Genomic DNA, 20157 nt, shown 5'->3' with positions numbered 1-20157 from the left:
GACCAAGGGAGAGAGCCCCACCCAGCCACTGATGTATGAGAATAGGAATAGAGTTTGATGCCTAAAGGTAAAACAAACCAGTAGGTCCCACACGTATGCACTCAACAGGAAGCGCTAAGTGGGTTCAGAGAGCTCAACACAAGACCCGAGCACTGCTGCAGAGATGGCTCAGAGGTTAAGAGCACTGGCTGCTCTCGCAGAGGAGCCCGGCTTGGTTCCCAGCATGGCCCATATGAAGGCTCACCGCTGTCTGTATCTCTAGCTCTCTCAGATTTTATGCTTCCTCTTGCCTCTTCGGGCACTCGCACACATTGGTTCACATAAATGTATATATTCTGTCAAAACTATCATACACGTAAATGAAAATTTGGTTTTTGGTTTTTTGTTTTTGGTTTTGTTTTAAGAAGAGAGGTCACATAAAGTTGTGAAGGAAAAGTAGTGGTGAAGTGGAGAAGGGATTCAGGAATGAATTTGTTCAAAACATACTATATGCATAGATGAAAGTCTCAATAAAAATGTTTTGAGAGTGGGTTGGTTTTTTGTTTTTCCTCTTTTACTAGTTTAAAGTGGGATAGTAAGAGAGAGAGAATCTAAACACATTATTATTATTATTATTATTATTATTATTATTATTATTATTATTAGTTATTTTTAGAATTATTAGAAAGTGAGCCCTGGAAACTAACGTTCCCCTCTGTCGTGGAACTGGAGTGTCCTACTCCCATCCAACACCTCCCCAGGTTCAGCCCCTGATTTTCCTGACCTCCAGGAACATTCTACTCAGCCTCACGGCCCCGCCCATTGGAACCACGCCTCTACTCTGCCTTGGCCGGCCAGGATAATGCGCCTGCGCAAAAGTGGCTCTCCTGAGGTAAGCAGTCGGGGCGGGGTCCCGAGCAGAGCTTTCTGGAGAGAGGAAGAGGAAGAGGAAGTGGGAGGCGGGCCCTAGCGGGGCGTGAACCGGAAGTGTAAGCGTCCTGCTTCTCCTCAGCTAGGCGGAACCTGCTCTGCTGGGCCCAACGGCTGCAGAAGAACTTTCTCCCGCCCGAACCGTAGCCGCGACCCGCAGTCTCGCCCGCTCAGCGGCCTGAGGCGCGTCGCTTTCTCGTGTCCCCTCGTCGGGCCTAATCGCCGCTCCTGCCCGGCCCGCCGGCCCACCCCGCTGCAGTCATGTGCGACAAGGAGTTCATGTGGGCCCTGAAAAACGGAGACTTGGATGAGGTGAAGGACTATGTGGCTAAGGTGAGCGGGGATGCGCGGCGCTGATGCTGCGCTGCGGCGGGGTGGGTGGTCGTGAAGCCCAGGGCGTGGGGGACACCGGGAGCTGGGCCAGCTTGGGAGACTCGTGGACGCCGCAGGGCCTGGATCTGGGTGGCTCCTCGGTGCCAGGTAACCGCTGTGTTGTTGCTAAGGCGGCTGTGGCCTGTCCCAGCCCCGCAGGTAACGGGCGCCTGGTTGTCTCCCTCGATCGGCACGGGCCGGCCCTCTAATACCCCGGGTACTGCAATCTTTGAATGAGGCATTTCTCCATCTTGGCCTCGCACCGGGTTCCTGAGAAGGAAACCCGAGCAGTTCGAATCGGGAACGATTTCCTGAACGTGCGGCCTGGTGGAGATGGGGAGGATTCAGAGGATCCGTCACCCGTGAAATGAGCTGCCCCAAAATAGCCATAGTTAAATTTCTGAAACTTGGTGTCACTTCGCTCTGAAAGTCTTTAACTTGGGTGTGGCCTTTTTCCTCTCCACCACCACCACATAATATGTGTATGTGTGTGTATCGTTTGCTTCGAGTGGTAAGGTTGCCATTTGGCATCTGGGGTGTTGGGAAATCGGAGTAGTTTTCAAAAAGCCTTTTAACTTGGGGTACTCCATTATTTCATCTGAAGTCCGCGCGCGTGTGTAGTAAATAGTACTGCAGTCTGATCACGCTATGTTTGGGATATGGTTAAGAAACCCAAATTCAAAACCATACTTGGAGGTACTTGGAAAGTTCTGACCTGGCCTGCCTTTGGGTCTTAAATTGCTCCTTTTGTAATTGTAAGGAGAACTTCTATAGTTTTATTATTATTATTATTATTATTATTATTATTTTCCGAAAGTAGAATTTTGTGACAACTGTGAACATCTTGGTCCTCTTCAAAAAGTGTGAGCCTGCGGTCAAGATTTTAAATCTTAAAAGGTGTGAGCGGTGGCATCCTGCCTCACAGGACTTGTTTTAGGAAACAGGCAGAAGCAGGTTGATTGGTTGGTTAGTTTGTTTGTTTTTAACTACAGGATTGTACAAGGATGATAGTTTTTTCTCCACTTGATGCCTTATAATTTAGACTTTTCACATGTATTTGATCTGCTTAGTTGATTGTAATGGATGTTTAAGGCAAGCTACCTTCTGACTACCTTAGCTAGTAACAAATAGAAACCTGAACTACCGTCTCTTCAATGTAGAGTTATAGAAAAATACATCAACCAGTAGTGGAACAACACACGATTGTCTCAAAGTGAGTGGCTCTTGTTTTTCCAGCCCCTGCTCAAACATAGGGGATTTAAAATACAAAACATTAATAAAGAATTTACAGTTACAAAAATAACATGCATGAAATTGTTTCTGTTGTCAATATGTTAACTTACAACTTCATGACTGAACCATTCATCCAAAGTGGAAATTGGGTGATTGTCCTGCATAGCTGAGGTTTATCAAGACTACCTTGCTTCACTCTCCAGTCTCAGCATGACTTGAAGTTAGTTGCTGCTGTTTCCTATTCCCCACCCCACCCCACCCCACCCCCTGTATTTTCTTGATTTGGTTTGCCCACCCCCATCCTGGTCATCTTCAATAGTTAGCTGAAGGGATCAGTGTTTATTTTAAGCATATTTTTTTTCTCAGTGAACTTCCTTCTCTAACTTGATGATAGATGCTTTTGACTCTATATCACTTCCAACTCTATCTTTTGGTCTACTGGGACATTGTGTTGTGTTGAACAATTCTTTTTCTTCCCTATCTGAAAGCTGTACTCCAGACCCTCACTTGTATTTCTTTAAGTAGCTTTGTCCATGTACGCTTACATTTGACCAAGTAAGCTTCACCAGTTAGCCTCCAAGCTCATGAATTCATGTTTGTCCTCTTAACCTAAATATCACCTCTTCCAAAAACAAACAAAAACCAAAACCCAAAACAAACAAGCAAACAAAAACTCCCAACACCTCACCTTGAAAGGAAGTGAAGCTTCTTATCCTGTTTCTCATTGTGATTTTGCAGAGTATCTGTTCTTCATTAGGCCCAGAGCCTCTGGACAGTAAATGCTCTGTTCTTTTAAATCTTAATATCTCCAGTATAACCCTATAACACATTAAAAGCATATGTTCTTAGTAAGAACGTCTTTCCTTACTGTGATTTTTAGCTATGATTTCAATAAACTAAACTAGTTATATAAAAGTAATTGCCGGGCATGGTGGCGCATGCCTTTAATCCCAACACTCAGGAGGCAGACAGAGGCAGCCTGGTCTACAAAGTGAGTTCTAGGACAGCCAGGGCTACACAGAAAAAAAAAAAAAAAGTAATTGCCATTCATTGGCTCTTAAGTTTTGGAGGAGTTAAGTAGTTGGACAAGGTTGCCAACTAGCCCAACTTGGATTTAAACCAAAGATTGTCAGAATCTAAAGCATATATTTAAAATAAAATAAAATAAAATAAAATGATCAGTCTGCTTTGAAGTAGTTATGTTTTGTTTTGTTTTCTATTTTCTTGGCTAAGGCTTAGAGTCAACCCATTAAGAAAATAAGAGGCTTGCTGAAAGAACTTAGTCCTAACTATGAATGAAGACAGTTTAGACATAATTAGCATAAAGACAAATAAATCTGGTAAGCCTAAATTCTCACCAAATTATCTGGTTCAGTGTGTGTCTATAAGGCCTGTGGAAATTTTTTTAAATCGTAGTCTTATTATTTATGTGTGTAATTGTGATCCTGAACAACAATCCAGAAAAAGGTAATATTGTGTCTGTCTGTTGGCTTTCAGAGAAAAACATGGGTAAATTACTGAGATTTCTGTTCATAATTGCTTTAAAAAAGAATGTTTTTAACATTTTATATATTTGACCATTGTAATATAATATACAGGTGTTGTTTAATTCTTATCAAGTCAACCCATGAGTGTAATTTTAAACATTTTATAGGTAAAGATTTTACCCAAGGTCTTGAAGCTGTCAAGTGGATGGTAGGTCTGAAATTTGAACTCACTTTCACAGGCTTTCCGAAGTCCTTGCTGTTAACCTCTTAACATACTCTTGGCCTTCATTGCTAAACACTCTCAGATAGCAAAAGGGGTATATTGCTACTGTGTATATAAAAATTAAAGATTGGGGCAAGATCATAATGGTCCCTTGACTATTTAGAGATAAGACTACCATAGCCTTTGAGGATCCAAGGTTCCTTCTTGGGACTGCTTGTGAGTTGTGTTGGTGGGTCGCCCTTAAACTCTCCAGCCGCTCTACTACGTGTACTCTCTTGTTTACGTGTACTTCTGTTTCACTGGCTGGGAAACACTATACATTAGGCCGCTAACTTCCCTTTCTCTGTGGTTTCTCTCCAACCCCATTCTAATTACATCTGCCTTGACACGTTAATAGGCTTGGAAAGCAACAGTTGTGCACCATGTGAAAGGTAGTAGGATATATCGAATCCAAGAAAGTATCAAGTTTAATCTTTAGAAATTGCAAGCTTACTGGGATCTTTTTTCACTTTTTCTTTAAAAAAAAAAAATGTAGCCATTTTTAAAATGGTCTAGATTCAGTCATCTTGCATTTATTGTTTTATGTCATTTTTGTTTACTTTTTAAAAAAATGTTTTTAAACTAGCATGTTTTGCTGATAAAACTTAATCACTTTGTTGTTCTTTTTACAGCCTGCCAGGAGCGCTGTAAGAAAGCTTATATCAGCCTATGGGAAATGGAGGTGTTATCAGTAAACTCAGAAAATTTAGTACAGTATAAGTGCTCATCTTTCTATTATAGGTTGTCTTTTTTCCTCTGATGAAATAATAACAAAGGATCTTTGAACAAAAATATACAGAAGACAAAAATTACTTTATAATCCTACTATCCTAATAATTTTAAGAAGTAAAATTAGGGGCTTAGGGAGGTGGCCTAGTGGGCAAAACACTTCTTGCCCAAGCTTGAATACTGGAGCTCATATCCCCAACACCCAGGATTCAGAGACAGGATCTCTGGGAAAAAGCTGGCTGGCTAGGTTAGCTGAATCAGCAAGTTGTGGGTTTAAATAAGAGTCTCTGCTTCAGTGAGTAAGGTGGAGAATGATCAAGTCAGACACCCATCATCAACTTCTGACCATCACACATTCCACTCATGCACATACATGCAGTAGCACCTGTGTGCATACATGTTCAGCCACAGGTATACATGCACACTGTACAACATACACACATGGACAGCTGGCAAAGTCAGATTAATTCAGACACAGATTAAAAAATGCAGCAATTGGAACTAAAAGGTGAAGACCCTCCTAGTTTCTCTGACCAAAGCTAGCCATCCTAAAGAAATTTGTCTAGTTTGTATCAGAAAAAAATTGGAAATTTATTTACTCACTCATTTCCCCCATTTAAAAGTTCTTTAGGGCTGGTGAGATGGCTCAGTGTGTAAGAGCACCCAACTGCTCTTCCAAAGGTCCAGAGTTCAAATCCCAGCAACCACGTGGTGGCTCACAACCATCTGTAACAAGATCTGACTCCCTCTTCTGGAGTGTCTGAAGACAGCTACAGTGTATTTACATATAATAAATAAATAAATCTTTAAAAAAAAAAAAAAAAGTTCTTTAAACTCTTTGCACTTGCTCTCTTAACTTATCTTAAATGATGCTTTATATTGAAATTAATTACTCTGAAATGATGTATAGTATTCCATTCTACTAGTATGATAAAAATAATAAATTATTTATGATAAGCCTTTTATTTTCAGTTTAGTTTTGCAATTAAACAGTATTATAGTGCTCATGTTTATTTTTTTTTAAAGATTTATTTATTATATGTAAGTACACTGTAGCTGTCTTCAGACACTCCAGAAGAGGGCGTCAGATCTTGTTACAGATGGTTGTGAGCCACCATGTGGTTGCTGGGATTTGAACTTCAGACCTTCGGAAGAGCAGTCGGGTGCTCTTACCCACTGAGCCATCTCACCAGCCCTCATGTTTATATTTTTAACAACTTTTGAGAATAGATCCATATTTTGAGCCTAAAGAGTTTCGTGGATTTAGATGCACATAGGCAGGCAGCACATCATAAACAGTCCTAAGCATCACTAAACATTTTTGGGTTTGCTATTGGACAGGTAGAAAATTGGTATTTAATTTATATTTCAATAAGCACTGAACATTTTAGAATATTATTAGCCATTTGTAGTCTTTTCCTGCTTGATTTTCTATTTCTCCCCTGTTCTGCACTTGCCTCTTTGGGCTTGGGTTTTGTTCTTTAGTTCAGTCTATCCTAGAACTTGCTTTGTAGCCTAGGCTGGCCTTGAACCTAAGTTCCTCCTGCCTTAGTATTTCTGGCCCTGTAGTTAAGGTGTATCCCCCACAACATCTTATTCCCATTTCTTATTTTTACCTTTTGTTGACTTTTAAAAAATGTATAGTTGGCCCATTTACAGATTTGTGTGTGTCCTATAAAATAAGGAAGGATTTTTGTTTTTTTTTTGGTTTGGTTTGGGTTGGGTTTTTTTGTCATATAAATATTGTTCCTGGTATATCTTGATTTTAGCTACTTACTCTATTCTACTTATTCTTATTCTGTTCTACTTATTTTAGCTACTTATTCTTATGACTTGGTTGTTAGTTCCTTTCTGTTACTTATTTGGAGTCGTTAAATAAGAGTGTAGTTTGCTGAATTATTTAATATTGTGCCTATCATGTTGTCTTAGTTAGGGTTATTATTACTGTGTTGAAACACCATGACCAAAGGGAACCTGAGGAGGAAAAGGTTTACATATCCCAAGTCACAGCCCATTGAGGGAAGCCAGGCATGATAGGGACCTAGAAGCAGGCAGGGGCTGATGCAGAGGCACGCCATGGAGGAGTGCTGCTTACTGGCTTGTTCTTTATGGCTTACTCAGCCTGTTTTCTTATAAAATCTGGGACCACCAGCCCAGGGATGACACCACCCATAATGGACTAATCAATCAATCAGTCAATCAACTAATCAAAAAAATGCCCTATAACTTGATCTTATGGAATCATTTTCTCAATTGACATAAAGCCAACCAGCATACATGGCGATGTTCAGTGCTTATTAGCTGTTGTTAATAATTGTATATTTATATGCGAAGCTCCTTAAAAGACACCTAGTTCATGTGAACATTTATGTTTATTTTTGCACTGTTGACAATAGCTAGGGAGTGGATTCAGCCTAGATATCTATTAGCAGATGAATGGATTAAGAAAATGTGCACTTTCAGAATAGAATTTATACAGTCATAAAAAAGTTAAATCATGACATTTGCAGAGAAATAAGTGAAACTAAGTCACTTTAAGTGAAGTAAACAAATATTAAAAGGATAAATACTATTTTCTCTTCTATCTTGAAACATGCAAAATTATATGTGGGCCATGAAACCAGAAGGGAGATCATGAGAAGGAAGAAATCTGAAGGGAATGGGGCAAAGATAAGGTAATAATGATCCATATGACATGACTGCAAAGGGGGTAATTGAGTAAAGGAAAGAAACCAGTCCGGAGTGGAATGCAGAAAAGACCAATTAGAACACAGCATATTGATAACATATGTCTGAGAATTCCATGCTAAAGTTACTTTGCTACATTTTTTAATTGTTTTAAAATAAGAACAAAAGCAAAAAATTACATCTAGTTCAACTCTTACATAAGGAAACCTTGGACATTAATGGCCTTACCCAGGATATTGCTATTAGAATTGGGACATCTATTTGTTTTTCCTAAATCTTCATTGAGTGTATTCTTTCATCAACTATTGTGTTTTCTTTTTATTTTGTATTAATCTTTTATTAGATATTTTCTTTATTTATATTTCAAATGTTATCCCCTTTCCTAGTTTCCCCTCCAAAAATCCCCTATCCCCTCTCCCCTCCCCCCTGCTCCCCAATATTGTGTTTTCTAATGGAGTTCTTTATACTAGCTACTCCTATGGTAATGTTAGGGTCTTCTGTCCTACTCCATCTGCTTGGTAAATTTCTGCTTTTTGTCAATCAGCTAGATTTTGTTTGTTTGTTTGTTTAACTTTGCTAGAATGAACTACCTAAAGTATGTAACTTAGTATTAATTAACTAGTTCATGGTTCTGAAGGTTCAGAAGCATGGAGCTGGCACTGACTCAGATGGAGTTAAGGACCCTATTAGCTGTGCCACGCCATAGTGCATGACAAGATTGAGAGTGGAGGAGGGGTGAAGAACCAACCACATAACAGTTACCATAGGCTAAAGAGCTGAAAGAGGTCTCAGGCTTTAATAGTCCTTTCTGAGAACTACCTAAATCCATTCCCAGGGGCAGCAACTAGTCTTACAGTAGCAACCTTACACATAATCAAAATATCATCAGCTCTTACACCACCATATTGAGAACCAAGCTCCTATCACTGTTTATATTCAAGTTTTTGTTCATGTGTTTTGTTAAATAAATTTCACGACTTGTGCAGTTATACCACTGTGGCATTTCAGCATCTCATACAGTCTCATACTTTGGTTTGGTTTGGTTTTTTTGGTTTGTTTGTTTCCTGTATTTGTGCTGTGGAGTTGTTGTGGATTTTTGTTGGTTTTTTGTTTGTTTTTTTAAACTTGGGAGCCAGCATTTACTTACAAATTCTAATTTTGCAAAATAAATCCTAGTAGACAGAGAAAGGGGAAATAGGAGAGAAAATGAGAGTTCAAATTTTACCTTAATGGCTGCTTTAAAAAAAGGAAACCCAAAGGATGCATTTATAGATGTAAAGTAGTTAGAACTATTTATATATTTAAATAGTGCTTCCAAGAACTAGACAGCTCTCCTTCACTGGAAGCCAGCAATCTTGATGTGAGATAGCTTCCATGTCTAGTGGAGCCCCTACCTGATCTTTTGGAGTTCCCTGCTATACGATATGATTTGTTTTGTTCTTTTCGAGACAGGGTTTTTCTGTATAGCCCTGGCTATCCTGGTTCTCACTTTGTAGACCAGGCTGACCTCGAACTCAGAAATTGGCCTGCCTTTGCCTCCCAAGTGCTGGGATTAAAGGCCTGCGCCACCATGCCCTGCCCTATGATATGATTCCTGATGAAATGTGAAACCTGGCTCACACCACAACAAAATTCAAGAAATAAATTTCTCCTGCTCACATAGGAAATGAGCTCAAAATCCAAATATGACTAATTGGATGCTTCTGGCTAAAGCCGAATATAAAAGGTTAAGCACAGTGAAGGGCAGTAAAGGATGTAGAAGCCACAAGAAAGCACTCAGTTTAGAAAACACCACAGTAGTGACCATCTGTTGGCCATGTTATTCTGACAGATTTTAATTTTTATTTCTTGACTGTAAGCCTTTTATATCTTATACATGTCTCAACAGCCCTGAGAACTACATTAAAGTCTTGTTTAGTGTGTTACGCTTGTTAGTCAATCTGAATGAAGTTCTGTTGCTCATTTTTAGTTGCCAAAAGATAGAAATTATCTTTGTTCAAAAAAGGAGGAAATTATCTTTGTATTTCCAATTAATGTCACATTGCTCTTACCTACTGTACAGTCTAGTTAAATTTTAATTGGATTGTATTGGTGTCTGAAGAAGCAAGCCCTTCCTTTTTTCTCAAAGTTGATTTACTCTATACCTCTTCTTGGTGTAAATGATATCCTTCTTTTCTTAGAAATAACCCTTAGTGTTCAAACTCTTGGTTGTTTTAAACTCGTTGAACTTTATTCAGTTCCCCAAGATTTTAGTGACAATAGTTGGCAAATTTTGACTTTACCTTGTGACCATCATTTTAAAATTTTAGTTGTTTTCAAAACCACCATCTAGCTTGGAAGCAAAGTTTTGTACTTGATGATTTATGAAAAATATGAATCAGCAGTGTTTGTTTTTTGTTGTTTTTGTTTTGTTTTTTGATAGTAACATAAAAGCATTTGTTCAGGGCTGAAGAAATTGCTCAGAAGTTAAGAGCACTGACTGTACTTCCAGAGGTCCTGAGTTCAATTCCTAGCAACCATGTGGTGGCTAAAATAAATAAATCTTTTAAAATGCACCTGTTCAAGCCTCAGCATTCTTATCTAAAACAGAATCATGATATAGCCAACTCAAGTATTTTATGCAGTTTTTAAAGAGACAGTGTATGTGTTGAAACAGCAGCATCTACACATTGCAGCAGTAATGTTTGCTATTTATGTTGTCTGGGTAGATTATTTACTAAGGGGAGGCTTAGAGGAGGCTAAGGCAAGAGGCTGGCAAACTTCCCTTTATTTTCATAAATGACCAGTTATTACATATTTTAGGACTTGTCAGCCATATGGTCTCTATCTCTGCTATTGTGCAGTGACAGTCATAGATAGTATGTAAACAGCTAAACAGGTGAATGTGCTGTTTGTGTTCTAGGAAAACTTTACTTACCAAAAATAGGCAGCAGGTTTGATTTGACCTATTAGCCATAGATTTGTTCACCTTTACATAAGACTGAAGGTGGAAAAATGAATGCATCCAATAGACTAAATTTCTTCTTTATCCTCAAGATTTTGACATCTAAAATAAATAAGCTATATGATTAAAAATAGAAATTTTATTTTGAGGTTGTTTCTAAAAATCCATTTTAGAAATCCTTATGGTTGAAAGATATTGAACTATTATGAAAACTGAAGCATAGAAAATCATGTGTGGGTAAATAGAAGAGATAGAAATTAAGCTAAAATTCTCTAAACTAAAAAGCATAGTCTTTAGTAAATGTGAACCTTAGGCAAGAGATGTGGGTTTAGTCTATGAATTGAGCATTAGAGATCTTTATGTATAAATGTGCAAACCAAAATTAACCTAAGTTCTTAAACTGAATGGAATTTCTAGAGAATCTTTTCTGCTGTTAAAATAGGAAAGTATTCTAGAATTCTCTCCCCAGCTCTGGTGCCAGTCCCATGACCTGGTTTGGTTTCTAACTCCACCAGTGAAAGAGAAGGCTAGTTAGCACAATTTTCACTGGTTCATTCATAATTAATTCAGCAAATACCAGTTAAGCACCTGCAGTGCCAGCAATTGTATTAGGGAAGCATGAACACAACAAAAGTGGATGCTTCTAAGGATATGTGTTCTTTGGGGACTTTATTTGAGTGTTCAAGAAAACAGCAAATACAATGATTATATGGCTTCTGAATAAACTCTCTTTCTTAAATATATGAAATATGGATAAAACTTAGAAAGTAGCTTTATATTTTGGTAGTAAAATGCAACTCTATAAAAAATAGATGATATATATGAAAATCTATGATAAATTTATATTTGGTTCCAAAAGAAAGAAAATTCAAAACTGTAAAATATCTGATTCAAATTAGAATTTCAGTTAAAAGAAAAGAATACATCTTCTTTGAGTGCCCTATTGTATGTAAATAGTGAACACAGTGTACATATAGATACACATATCATTTAACTACATAAAGGCTTACCCTTTTCTTATAGTCAGAGAAGTGGGAACTGAGTAACTTTCCCTAGCTCTCATAGGGAGAGGAGGACAGGAGGATTTCAGCTCAGATCTGAGTCATTCCAGAAGAGCATTCTTGTTTCTTTCCCATCATTATTTATTATACATTTGAGAGCTACAAATGATGGGGGTAGGAATGAAGTCTTCTTCCTCCCTCCTTTCCATTTATTTCCCTCCCTTGTTATGGGTTTATTTACAAATACAACTTTTAGATCTGTGACCTATTAAATAGGATAGCAGATACTTTCCACGCTGCAAAACCTTTTCAGAAGGAATTGCAACTACGGATCACTGAGTTCATACTTTGTAAGTGAAGGTACATTTTGATTTCTTTTTCTTTTCAAACTGAGAACCATAGAATTTTGAGATTTTGAGTGTTATTTTTTTTTTTACTTTGGTAAGGCTTGCTTCGTGTGTGTGTGTGTGTGTGTGTGTGTGTGTGTGTGTGTGTGTGTTTGTGTGTGTGTGTGTGTGGCGCCCACCCGCACTCCTTTGACTATTGAATTTTTAGTTTTATACCACAAGTAAAATTTTTCTTTAAAAACAACTTACTATTTTAGTTACAAAATATATGTTTGACTAATTACCTTTAGACCTTCTACCATCTAAAGGAGAAATTTTAACAGTTTAGCAAACAAACTGGCTATATAAAATTTAAGAATCTTTCATAATTTGAATTAATTGGTAATTTTGAATAAAAACATCCTAAGTTGAAGGAAATGCATAAGTAGGGGAATACATCTTCATGGGTTCTTCAACTATAGAAAGTTATCACTGTGGTTGTGATTTTAACTAGTAATAAGAAACTATCCTTTAAAATATTTGAAGTATTTTAAGAGGCTACATGATTGTATATTGTAATAATTGAGTTTCTGCCTAGTTGTGGGAATTACTATTTGTTCTTTTAAATGAGTAAAGATTCACATTTTAGTTATATGCCAATTCTTACAAAACAAGGAATAGGTTGGAGATATATATCATACCTTTTTTACTTTCTGTTGTTAGGGTTTTTTGTATTAGAATGTTCAGATAAAGTATCAAAGCTTTTCTCACCGTTTTTGAGTACTTTACCCTCAAAAGTAGATTTGATCTCATTGCTATGCTCTATACACTAACATCACTGGTACAGTAATATGATTCTTTGCAAAATTATATCCTAAGGTAAAAGTCTCAACTAATGAGGTAGATAGGGAAGAAAAATGAGGCACACACAGGAAAAAGGTAGGCAATGATGGGCCAGAATATTCTTCTCAGAAGGATCTGTTTAAAAGCCATTAAACACCCTGATATTAAGGTATTCTAAATAGATCTAAATAGGACAGGAAATACTTAACACTAACTGAATGACTAGGAACATTGGCTCAGCTGCAGCATTGGTAAATTTAATACACTTGCTGTTTGGTTTCTACTCAGTCAGGTGTCCAGTGTTAATTTACACACTGTCCTATAAAATGATCACACATAGCCTGCTTTTTAGTAGCTTTATTTTAGTCTCTTGTGATAGTACAATATGAACTTACACTTTAGATCTTGGTTTCACAAAGTATGCACATTTGGGAATCAAAGGAAGAGAATTATTTGTTTCCTTTCCTCTGAAGAATGACCTAGAGAAAGTTATCAGTAAGAATCAGGTGGCCATTTAATTTAGAACGTGTTCCTGTCTGTGATTCTATTATTCAATGAACCTGGCCTAGTGTAGTTTAAGATCCATACAAGATCTGGGACATAAAGGAGAAATCTGTGGCACTTAAATGTATGCTACACAAGATTTGAGTGGTGCCTTTAAACAAACTATAGGATGTTTCCATTTGTGTTAGAATAGTTTGTACACACACACACATATGCCACAGATTTCTAATTATGTTTGTATTTCATGTAAGATCAGTTAGGAAAATTGTAGAGGCAAAGATTGAAGAAGACTGGGAAAATAGACCTAGTTAATATTGTCATCTTTTAGTGGTGGCTATGCCTTCATCTGCTGGAGAACCAGTGTGCTCACATCTTGGTACAGTGCTGTTTTCATCAGTTTTCTTGCTTGTACACAGAAGCAATTTTAAAGTGTAAAGTTAGTGTTTCTGCTTTTTTGCTTTGATTTCTTCCTTGTCATTTATTAATATTAGTTTTGCAGTTAAATATACCTAAACTATATGTTATCATAATCAAAGCCACAATAAATTCTGTTGAGGCTTGAAAGTAACATGAATCACAGTAGTAGAAGTAAAACTTGTAGTCTGTAATCCCTGTGGGCCTTTAAAATCTTAACAAGATAAGGCACAGGTACTTGAAAATTTAATTCACAATGAAAGGTAAACTGCAGGGAGGTAAGTTCTTGATCACTCTGTTGGCTGAGTCCCTACAATTTATGCTCTTCTTAGGACACAAGCTAATGGCACGCATCTTACATGCTTGCCTTTCCCAAAAGACAGCTAATTCTTTGTCTCAGTCAGAACTTTGTTTCATCTCAAGCAAGTACCTTACTTACCCCAGATGTTTGTTTAGTTAAATCAAGTAAAGTAGTATGTCTTTTTCTGATCACAAGTCTCACCTTTTCTAACCTTCGCCTACTTTTATAAGTAAAATTTAGAATAACAGTATATTTTTGAACAACATTCTTACTTTGAAAGTATTTTTTTTTCCTTACTTTATTTAGTGGTGTGTTAAATCTGTTTTGTTGAACAGTTTGTCAGATGTTAAGTAAGGCTGTGGCCATTGTAGTGCTTTGTCTTTCAAGAACTGTTTGCATACCCATCAGTGCTCTAGGAGGAGAGAAAACAAAAGTTGCAGACTGATGTAATACCAAGAACCTTTATCCATAAAAGTTAAAAGGTAGCTGTAAATGTCTTGAATATCAGTGCAGCCTCCAACTAAGGCTTGTTGGTACCCATGTGGTAGGTAGCAACACTTACTGACTAGAAACCTGAAGCTTCTAAAATGTCATATTTAAATAACCAGAGAGATTCCTAACTTCTCAGAGGGTATGATTCTCTTGCAAGCTCTTGTACTGTTTATCTTGCTCTGGAAGACTGATGCTGATGCCAGAATTAGTTAAGTCTTGCCATCCCTTCTGTTTTCCAGAATTGTGTAGAACAGATATGAAGACTTCCCTTACTATTTGGTAACATTTAGCAGTGAGTCCATCACAGGGCAGGAAATTTCCGTATGAGATCCTCTGTAGAGTCTGGTACTAGCATTTGTGTTTTTACCCTTTTCTTGTTCATGTTTCATAGTATGTGATCAGGTGCATTGATCTTCCTGAATCACCTTTTGACTTCTCTCCATGGTATCTTGTTTTCAATTTATTTGATTTCTACTCTGACCTTTAGTCTTTAGCCCTATTTGTTTTGAGTTGCTTTTTTCTAATTATTTTGGTGAATGTAGAAAGGGCATTAACTTAAAGCCTTTCACCTTTCTAATACATTTAATGCTTTTCAGTGTTGCTTTGTAGAGGGCCCATCTAGAGACTGCTTTCTTTTTGTTTACTCATAGTCTTTGCAGTGATATCACTTGTCAGCTAAAGTAAGAATTGTAATACAAGTATGAAAGGATAAAGGAGAAAGTTTAAAAACACTGCTCTATTTCATATGTATTGTGCAGTATTGTATTGCAAATACAACATTGTGATTCAGATGAATATCTTAAGAAAAGCACCTTACTCTGAGTACTTAATACGGATATTTCAATACAAGAATCTATAGAGATAATACTGATATGAAAAGGGAATAATAGTAATGGAAGGAAAATCTCATCGGTATCCCTTGTTGACTTGTATTTCTGCATTTTTAAGTGGACCAAAATATAAGATGGAACAGCAAATCACCTTTATTTAAATTTGTTTCTAAACAATATGTATTAGGTTAAGCTGTATATTTGTTTATATTTTCAACCATTCTGTGGAAACTTGCTTTAACCCAGATTTGGATAGCCTTAGTTCAAGTATAAACTAATACCTAGACTGGTTAGTGGAGTGCTTGCTCAACATACACAAAGTCCTAGGTTTTGTCCTCAGTTCCACATAAAACCAGGTGTGTATATGCCTATGGCCCCACCATCCTTAGCTGTATAGTGAATTCAAGGCCAGTTTGAGCTACATGAAACCCTGTCTCATTAATTAATGGATAGGCTAGAAAAACAGGTGGGCAAACAGACAGATGGGTTAAACCAACAGCAGTGGTCCATAAAAATGATAGTTAACCTTTATTAAATGTCTTGCTCTATTAAGAACTATGCAGCATACTCATTTGTCATCGTAGTTGAATTTTAAACAGGTTGGAGGGTACAGACAGTCTTATTCTATCTTATCACTAAGGAATCTAAGATTTAGCAAGTGAGTAGTCTCTGGTCTTGTAACATGAAAAAGTTGGAACACTACCCATTCTCCTCCAGGGTTCTTAAAATACATATCTTTATAAGTGTATATTTTAAGTATCTATTTTAACAGATGTCACCATTAGGTATCACATGCTCCATTGGAGAACAGATTTTATATATATATGTGTGTGTGTGTGTGTGTGTGTGTGTGTATACATATACATACACACACATACATACATACATACATATATATATATAGTAGTTCTGTAACAAAACACCAATGAGGTTGATAGTTGTCAAAGTTTTTAAGTATACTTTTATATTTTTAAAGTATATTTTGTGATGTTAGCTCAACAACAAAATCATACAACTACAAAACACTTAAATCACACGTTGTTCATGGAACATCCTCATCATAAACTGTTTGGCTGTATTGACTTTAAGAACACCCTGTTAAAAGGCACTGCTTCCCACTATAGTCTTAACTTACAAAGGTTATTTTATCATCCATTAACTCAGAAGAGAAAATTAATTTCTGATGAAACTCAGTCTTCTATAGCACCCATATATTTGAAATTTATATTTGGAGTTAGTGCTTTGGTTGGCTTATCCAGTTTAATCCCCACAACAGTGCTGTGAAAGCTAAGTACTTACACCTTCACCTTAAATTATGAAAACTCATACATACAGAATATAAGTAACTTGCCTAGTGTTTAGTGTTGGTGAAATGTGTATTTTTAACTCAAAGTTCATACTAGGAAGAGGTAAAGAAGAAAAATATGATCTCTGCTCCCAGAATTTGCATCCTGTTGAGAAAGAAGGCATATACATGTAAAAAGTGACAAAAGCACTCTCTGCCTCGGCGGTTGCTGCCGTTTTGAGGGAGGGAAAGCTTACCATAACTGTGAAAGGTGATGTTGATAAGAGAAATCTTGAGTTTGGATGGACTTAGGGAATCTGTAGTGCATACATTAATGAGATGGAAGGAAAGAACTAGCCTAAGTGAAAGGGATGGGAATTGTGAAGGGCTTGAAAGCACAGCTTGTAATGGCTATGAAATGTTAAGGCTTTGACATCTTTTCCTGGTTTTGGTTTGATGAATTGACTAAACTAAGTGCAAAGTTTTTTTGAGTTATTTGTTGAGAAAATAAACTCTAGGCATTTTGCTACTCTGTAAAACCTGAAATCTCCCTCCAAAAGGAAGTAAATTTGAATTAGAAACATCATGGTGCTCTAGAAAAGGAGTGGCTTTCCATGGATACTTTGTTACTAAGTGAACCACATTTTAAAAGGATTGTTTTAGCTTCACATTTGGTGTGTGAAGTGTCCCTTATCCTAGGATAGTTTGAAGATTAGAAATTATGTATATAGCATGGTACCACAAATAACACACTGGTCACTAGAAAAGGTCACTAGAAAAGTTAACGTCTTAACATTATGTCCCCTATTATCAAGAGTAAGCCATAGTCTCTGGTAACTGTGTGACCATTAGTTTCTTTGTTTTTGTATACAGAACCCTAATATTTTCAAATTAGGTCATCTCCACACAGTATGTGGTAAGCTACCTGCATTGGAAGCCATGCCTGGTTTTGTTCACCATTGTTAACGCAGTGCCTACTTTACAATACCACCTTAGTAAATACTGAAGGAATGAAGTGAATTCTTTATAAGTATCATTTCTGATAATGATACATGTCATAAAAAATACAAAATCTCAGTACTTAAACTTACAGTCTTTGGTTACATATTGGCAGTATGCTGACTGAACTCATTAGAAGTAATGGAACACAGTGTTATAATTCATTGCATTTAGCATTATGTATTGTTTTCAGCTTATCTATTCATAAATTGAGTGCCATATGTTATTGTGACTTCTTTATGTTTTCATTTCACTTTGCAAAAAATGCAGGGTTTTTTTTGAAACTCTTTAAAGTTTAAAGAAGTTAAAAATATATCAGATGCCTCAGCGTTTTCCTATAGGTATAAATGTCATTTTTGTTTAAAGGGAGAAGATGTCAACCGGACACTAGAGGGTGGAAGGAAGCCTCTTCATTATGCTGCAGATTGTGGACAGCTTGAAATCCTGGAATTTCTGCTGCTGAAAGGAGCAGATATTAATGTATGTACCAAATGTATATTATGTTTACTGTATATAATGTATGCCACTCTAGAAAAATTTTGTTATATGCTCTAGGAAATTGTTTGCTGTAGGTCTGTGAAATAGTTACTTTTAATAATATAGTCCTACACTTTTTTTAAGCTAATGAACTATTTGCTGCCTTCCCCTTAGCTGTTGCTTTTCATGTTCTAAACCTTGCCAAGTTGACACTGTAGGTAGTAGATGCTATCATGTACTAAATCATAGAACCCTGAAGTGATAAGCTACACTAGCCTGCACTATGGGGCAAGTGTGAGGAATTCATGAGGCAGGAGCTGTCATCTCCTGCCTTGAACACTCTGTAATTTAAGGATTTATGACATTGTTTTGGTGATCATGATAGTCAAAGAGATGACTTTTCACCACATCAGGTGATTGGGCCTAATTTGGCATTCTTCTCTTCCTCCTCATTGGCATTTTGACCCCTCTTCTTCTTCTCTGAATCACAATGGCATTTCTACAGTAGTGGAAAAGATAGGTTCAGAGAAACTAACTTGTTACATCAGTGGCAGATAAAAGATTTGAGCTTAGGTCAGATTTCTACTCCATCCTGACTCCTGGGAAAATACATTGCTTTTGTACTTTGGCTTCTTGATCATTTTTAAGGAGCCAGAAACTTTTTTTTAAGTAGGTAAAATTATCTCTTTGATATTCTATAGGCTCCAGATAAACATCATATTACCCCTCTTCTGTCTGCTGTCTATGAGGGTCATGTTTCCTGCGTGAAATTGCTTCTGTCAAAGGTAAGGTCAATGTTCATTTTTATCACTTATTTTAAAACTCTCACTACTTTGTAACTGTTTAAGCTAAATGTGGCTTCAGGGACAGAAAACTAAAGGCAGAATCCAAAATTGAGAACAGTGTTAGTTACAATAACTGGCTACAGGCTGTTGGCTTCCAGTTTGTGATGGCTAACAAGCTTGGACTAGTTTCCTTCATAAGAAAATCTTGTTAGGCAGAAAAAGTCAACTGAAGTAAGTGATGTAAACAAATGTGGTCCTTGTGGAGGAGTGTAATTTTGCATACTGGCACAAGGCTATGGACCACACTTTGAGTAACGTGGGTTTGAGATTTTACACTTTATTTTCTGTAATCTATACTAAAAAGGTATCAGAGGTGTTTTTCTATACACCTAGTTTGTTGATGTGATTAAGATAGTGATGAGTCTGGGAGCTTTCTGATGTTTTTATCTTTGTTAATACAAACTATGATACAGGATCCAGGCTTAGGAGTAACCAGTTAGTACCGACCTTTCTAGCTGTGTCATATGCTGTAAGAGAAGAAATATCTATAGAATAAGTTTCCGAGCTTGCATTTTGTGATCATACATGGGGCTTTATATTACTCCCTGCTAAAAGAAAGCAGCAAGGAATACAGGGGAAGCTAAGTTAGTTAATGCGTGTAAAGGTTTGTTAATTTCCTGACACAAAATATCTACATAATCAGTGAAGAGTAATTTTTATTAATAACTAAGACCAAAGGTGAGCTTTACAGTTTTGTTGCTTGAGTTTTAATATAACAGAGAGAGAGAACTGGATATGATAAAGCACTTTTTTTTTTTGTTTTTTTTGTTTTTTGTTTTTCGAGACAAGGTTTCTCTGTATAGCCTTGGCTGTCCTGGGACTCACTTTGTAGACCAGGCTGACCTCGAACTCAGAAATCCACCTGCCTCTGCCTTCCGAGTGCTGGATAAAGCACTTTTAACTTAACACTTAACTACCTCCTTAGAGCTCTACAGTGTGGCCTGTAACATTAGTGTGAAATTCTACCCTTAGTTTCATATCAAACAAAAACTAGCTATCTGTAATTGTGTGGTTTTCATTCTTTTGTATTCTGGAAGTCCATTAACATTTTAATGGGTATGGACAACAAAGACCTTCAAAAACCAAAGTAAAAAAAAGTATTCCTTGTGCCATTATAGTCAATCTAGTGTCAGTGATAATGAATGGTCTCAAATTTTTCATACTTTATCATTGTCAGTTTCATCCCTCAGGATTTTTTTTTCCTTGTTTCAAAGAT

The 20157-nt window shown here is 36.9% G+C and overlaps 1 protein-coding gene across 1 annotated transcript in view; it reads left to right on the top strand.

Annotated features, from left to right (window-relative positions):
• The first annotated feature begins 892 nt into the window (after positions 1-892).
• The window catches only part of Mtpn (myotrophin), a 31065-nt gene continuing 11800 nt past the window's right edge, over positions 893-20157 (top strand). Inside the window, exons 1-3 of the mRNA NM_008098.4 lie at positions 893-1242; positions 17986-18099; positions 18798-18881. Coding sequence (NP_032124.1) covers positions 1171-1242; positions 17986-18099; positions 18798-18881 — 270 coding nt within the window. The 5' untranslated portion in view covers positions 893-1170. The remainder of the gene's footprint in view (positions 1243-17985; positions 18100-18797; positions 18882-20157) is intronic.

Source organism: Mus musculus, chromosome 6, assembly GCF_000001635.26.
Source record: "Mus musculus strain C57BL/6J chromosome 6, GRCm38.p6 C57BL/6J".
Lineage (NCBI taxonomy): Eukaryota > Metazoa > Chordata > Mammalia > Rodentia > Muridae > Mus > Mus musculus.
Note: the sequence above shows the minus strand (reverse complement) of the source record. Positions and strands in the feature narration are given on the sequence as shown.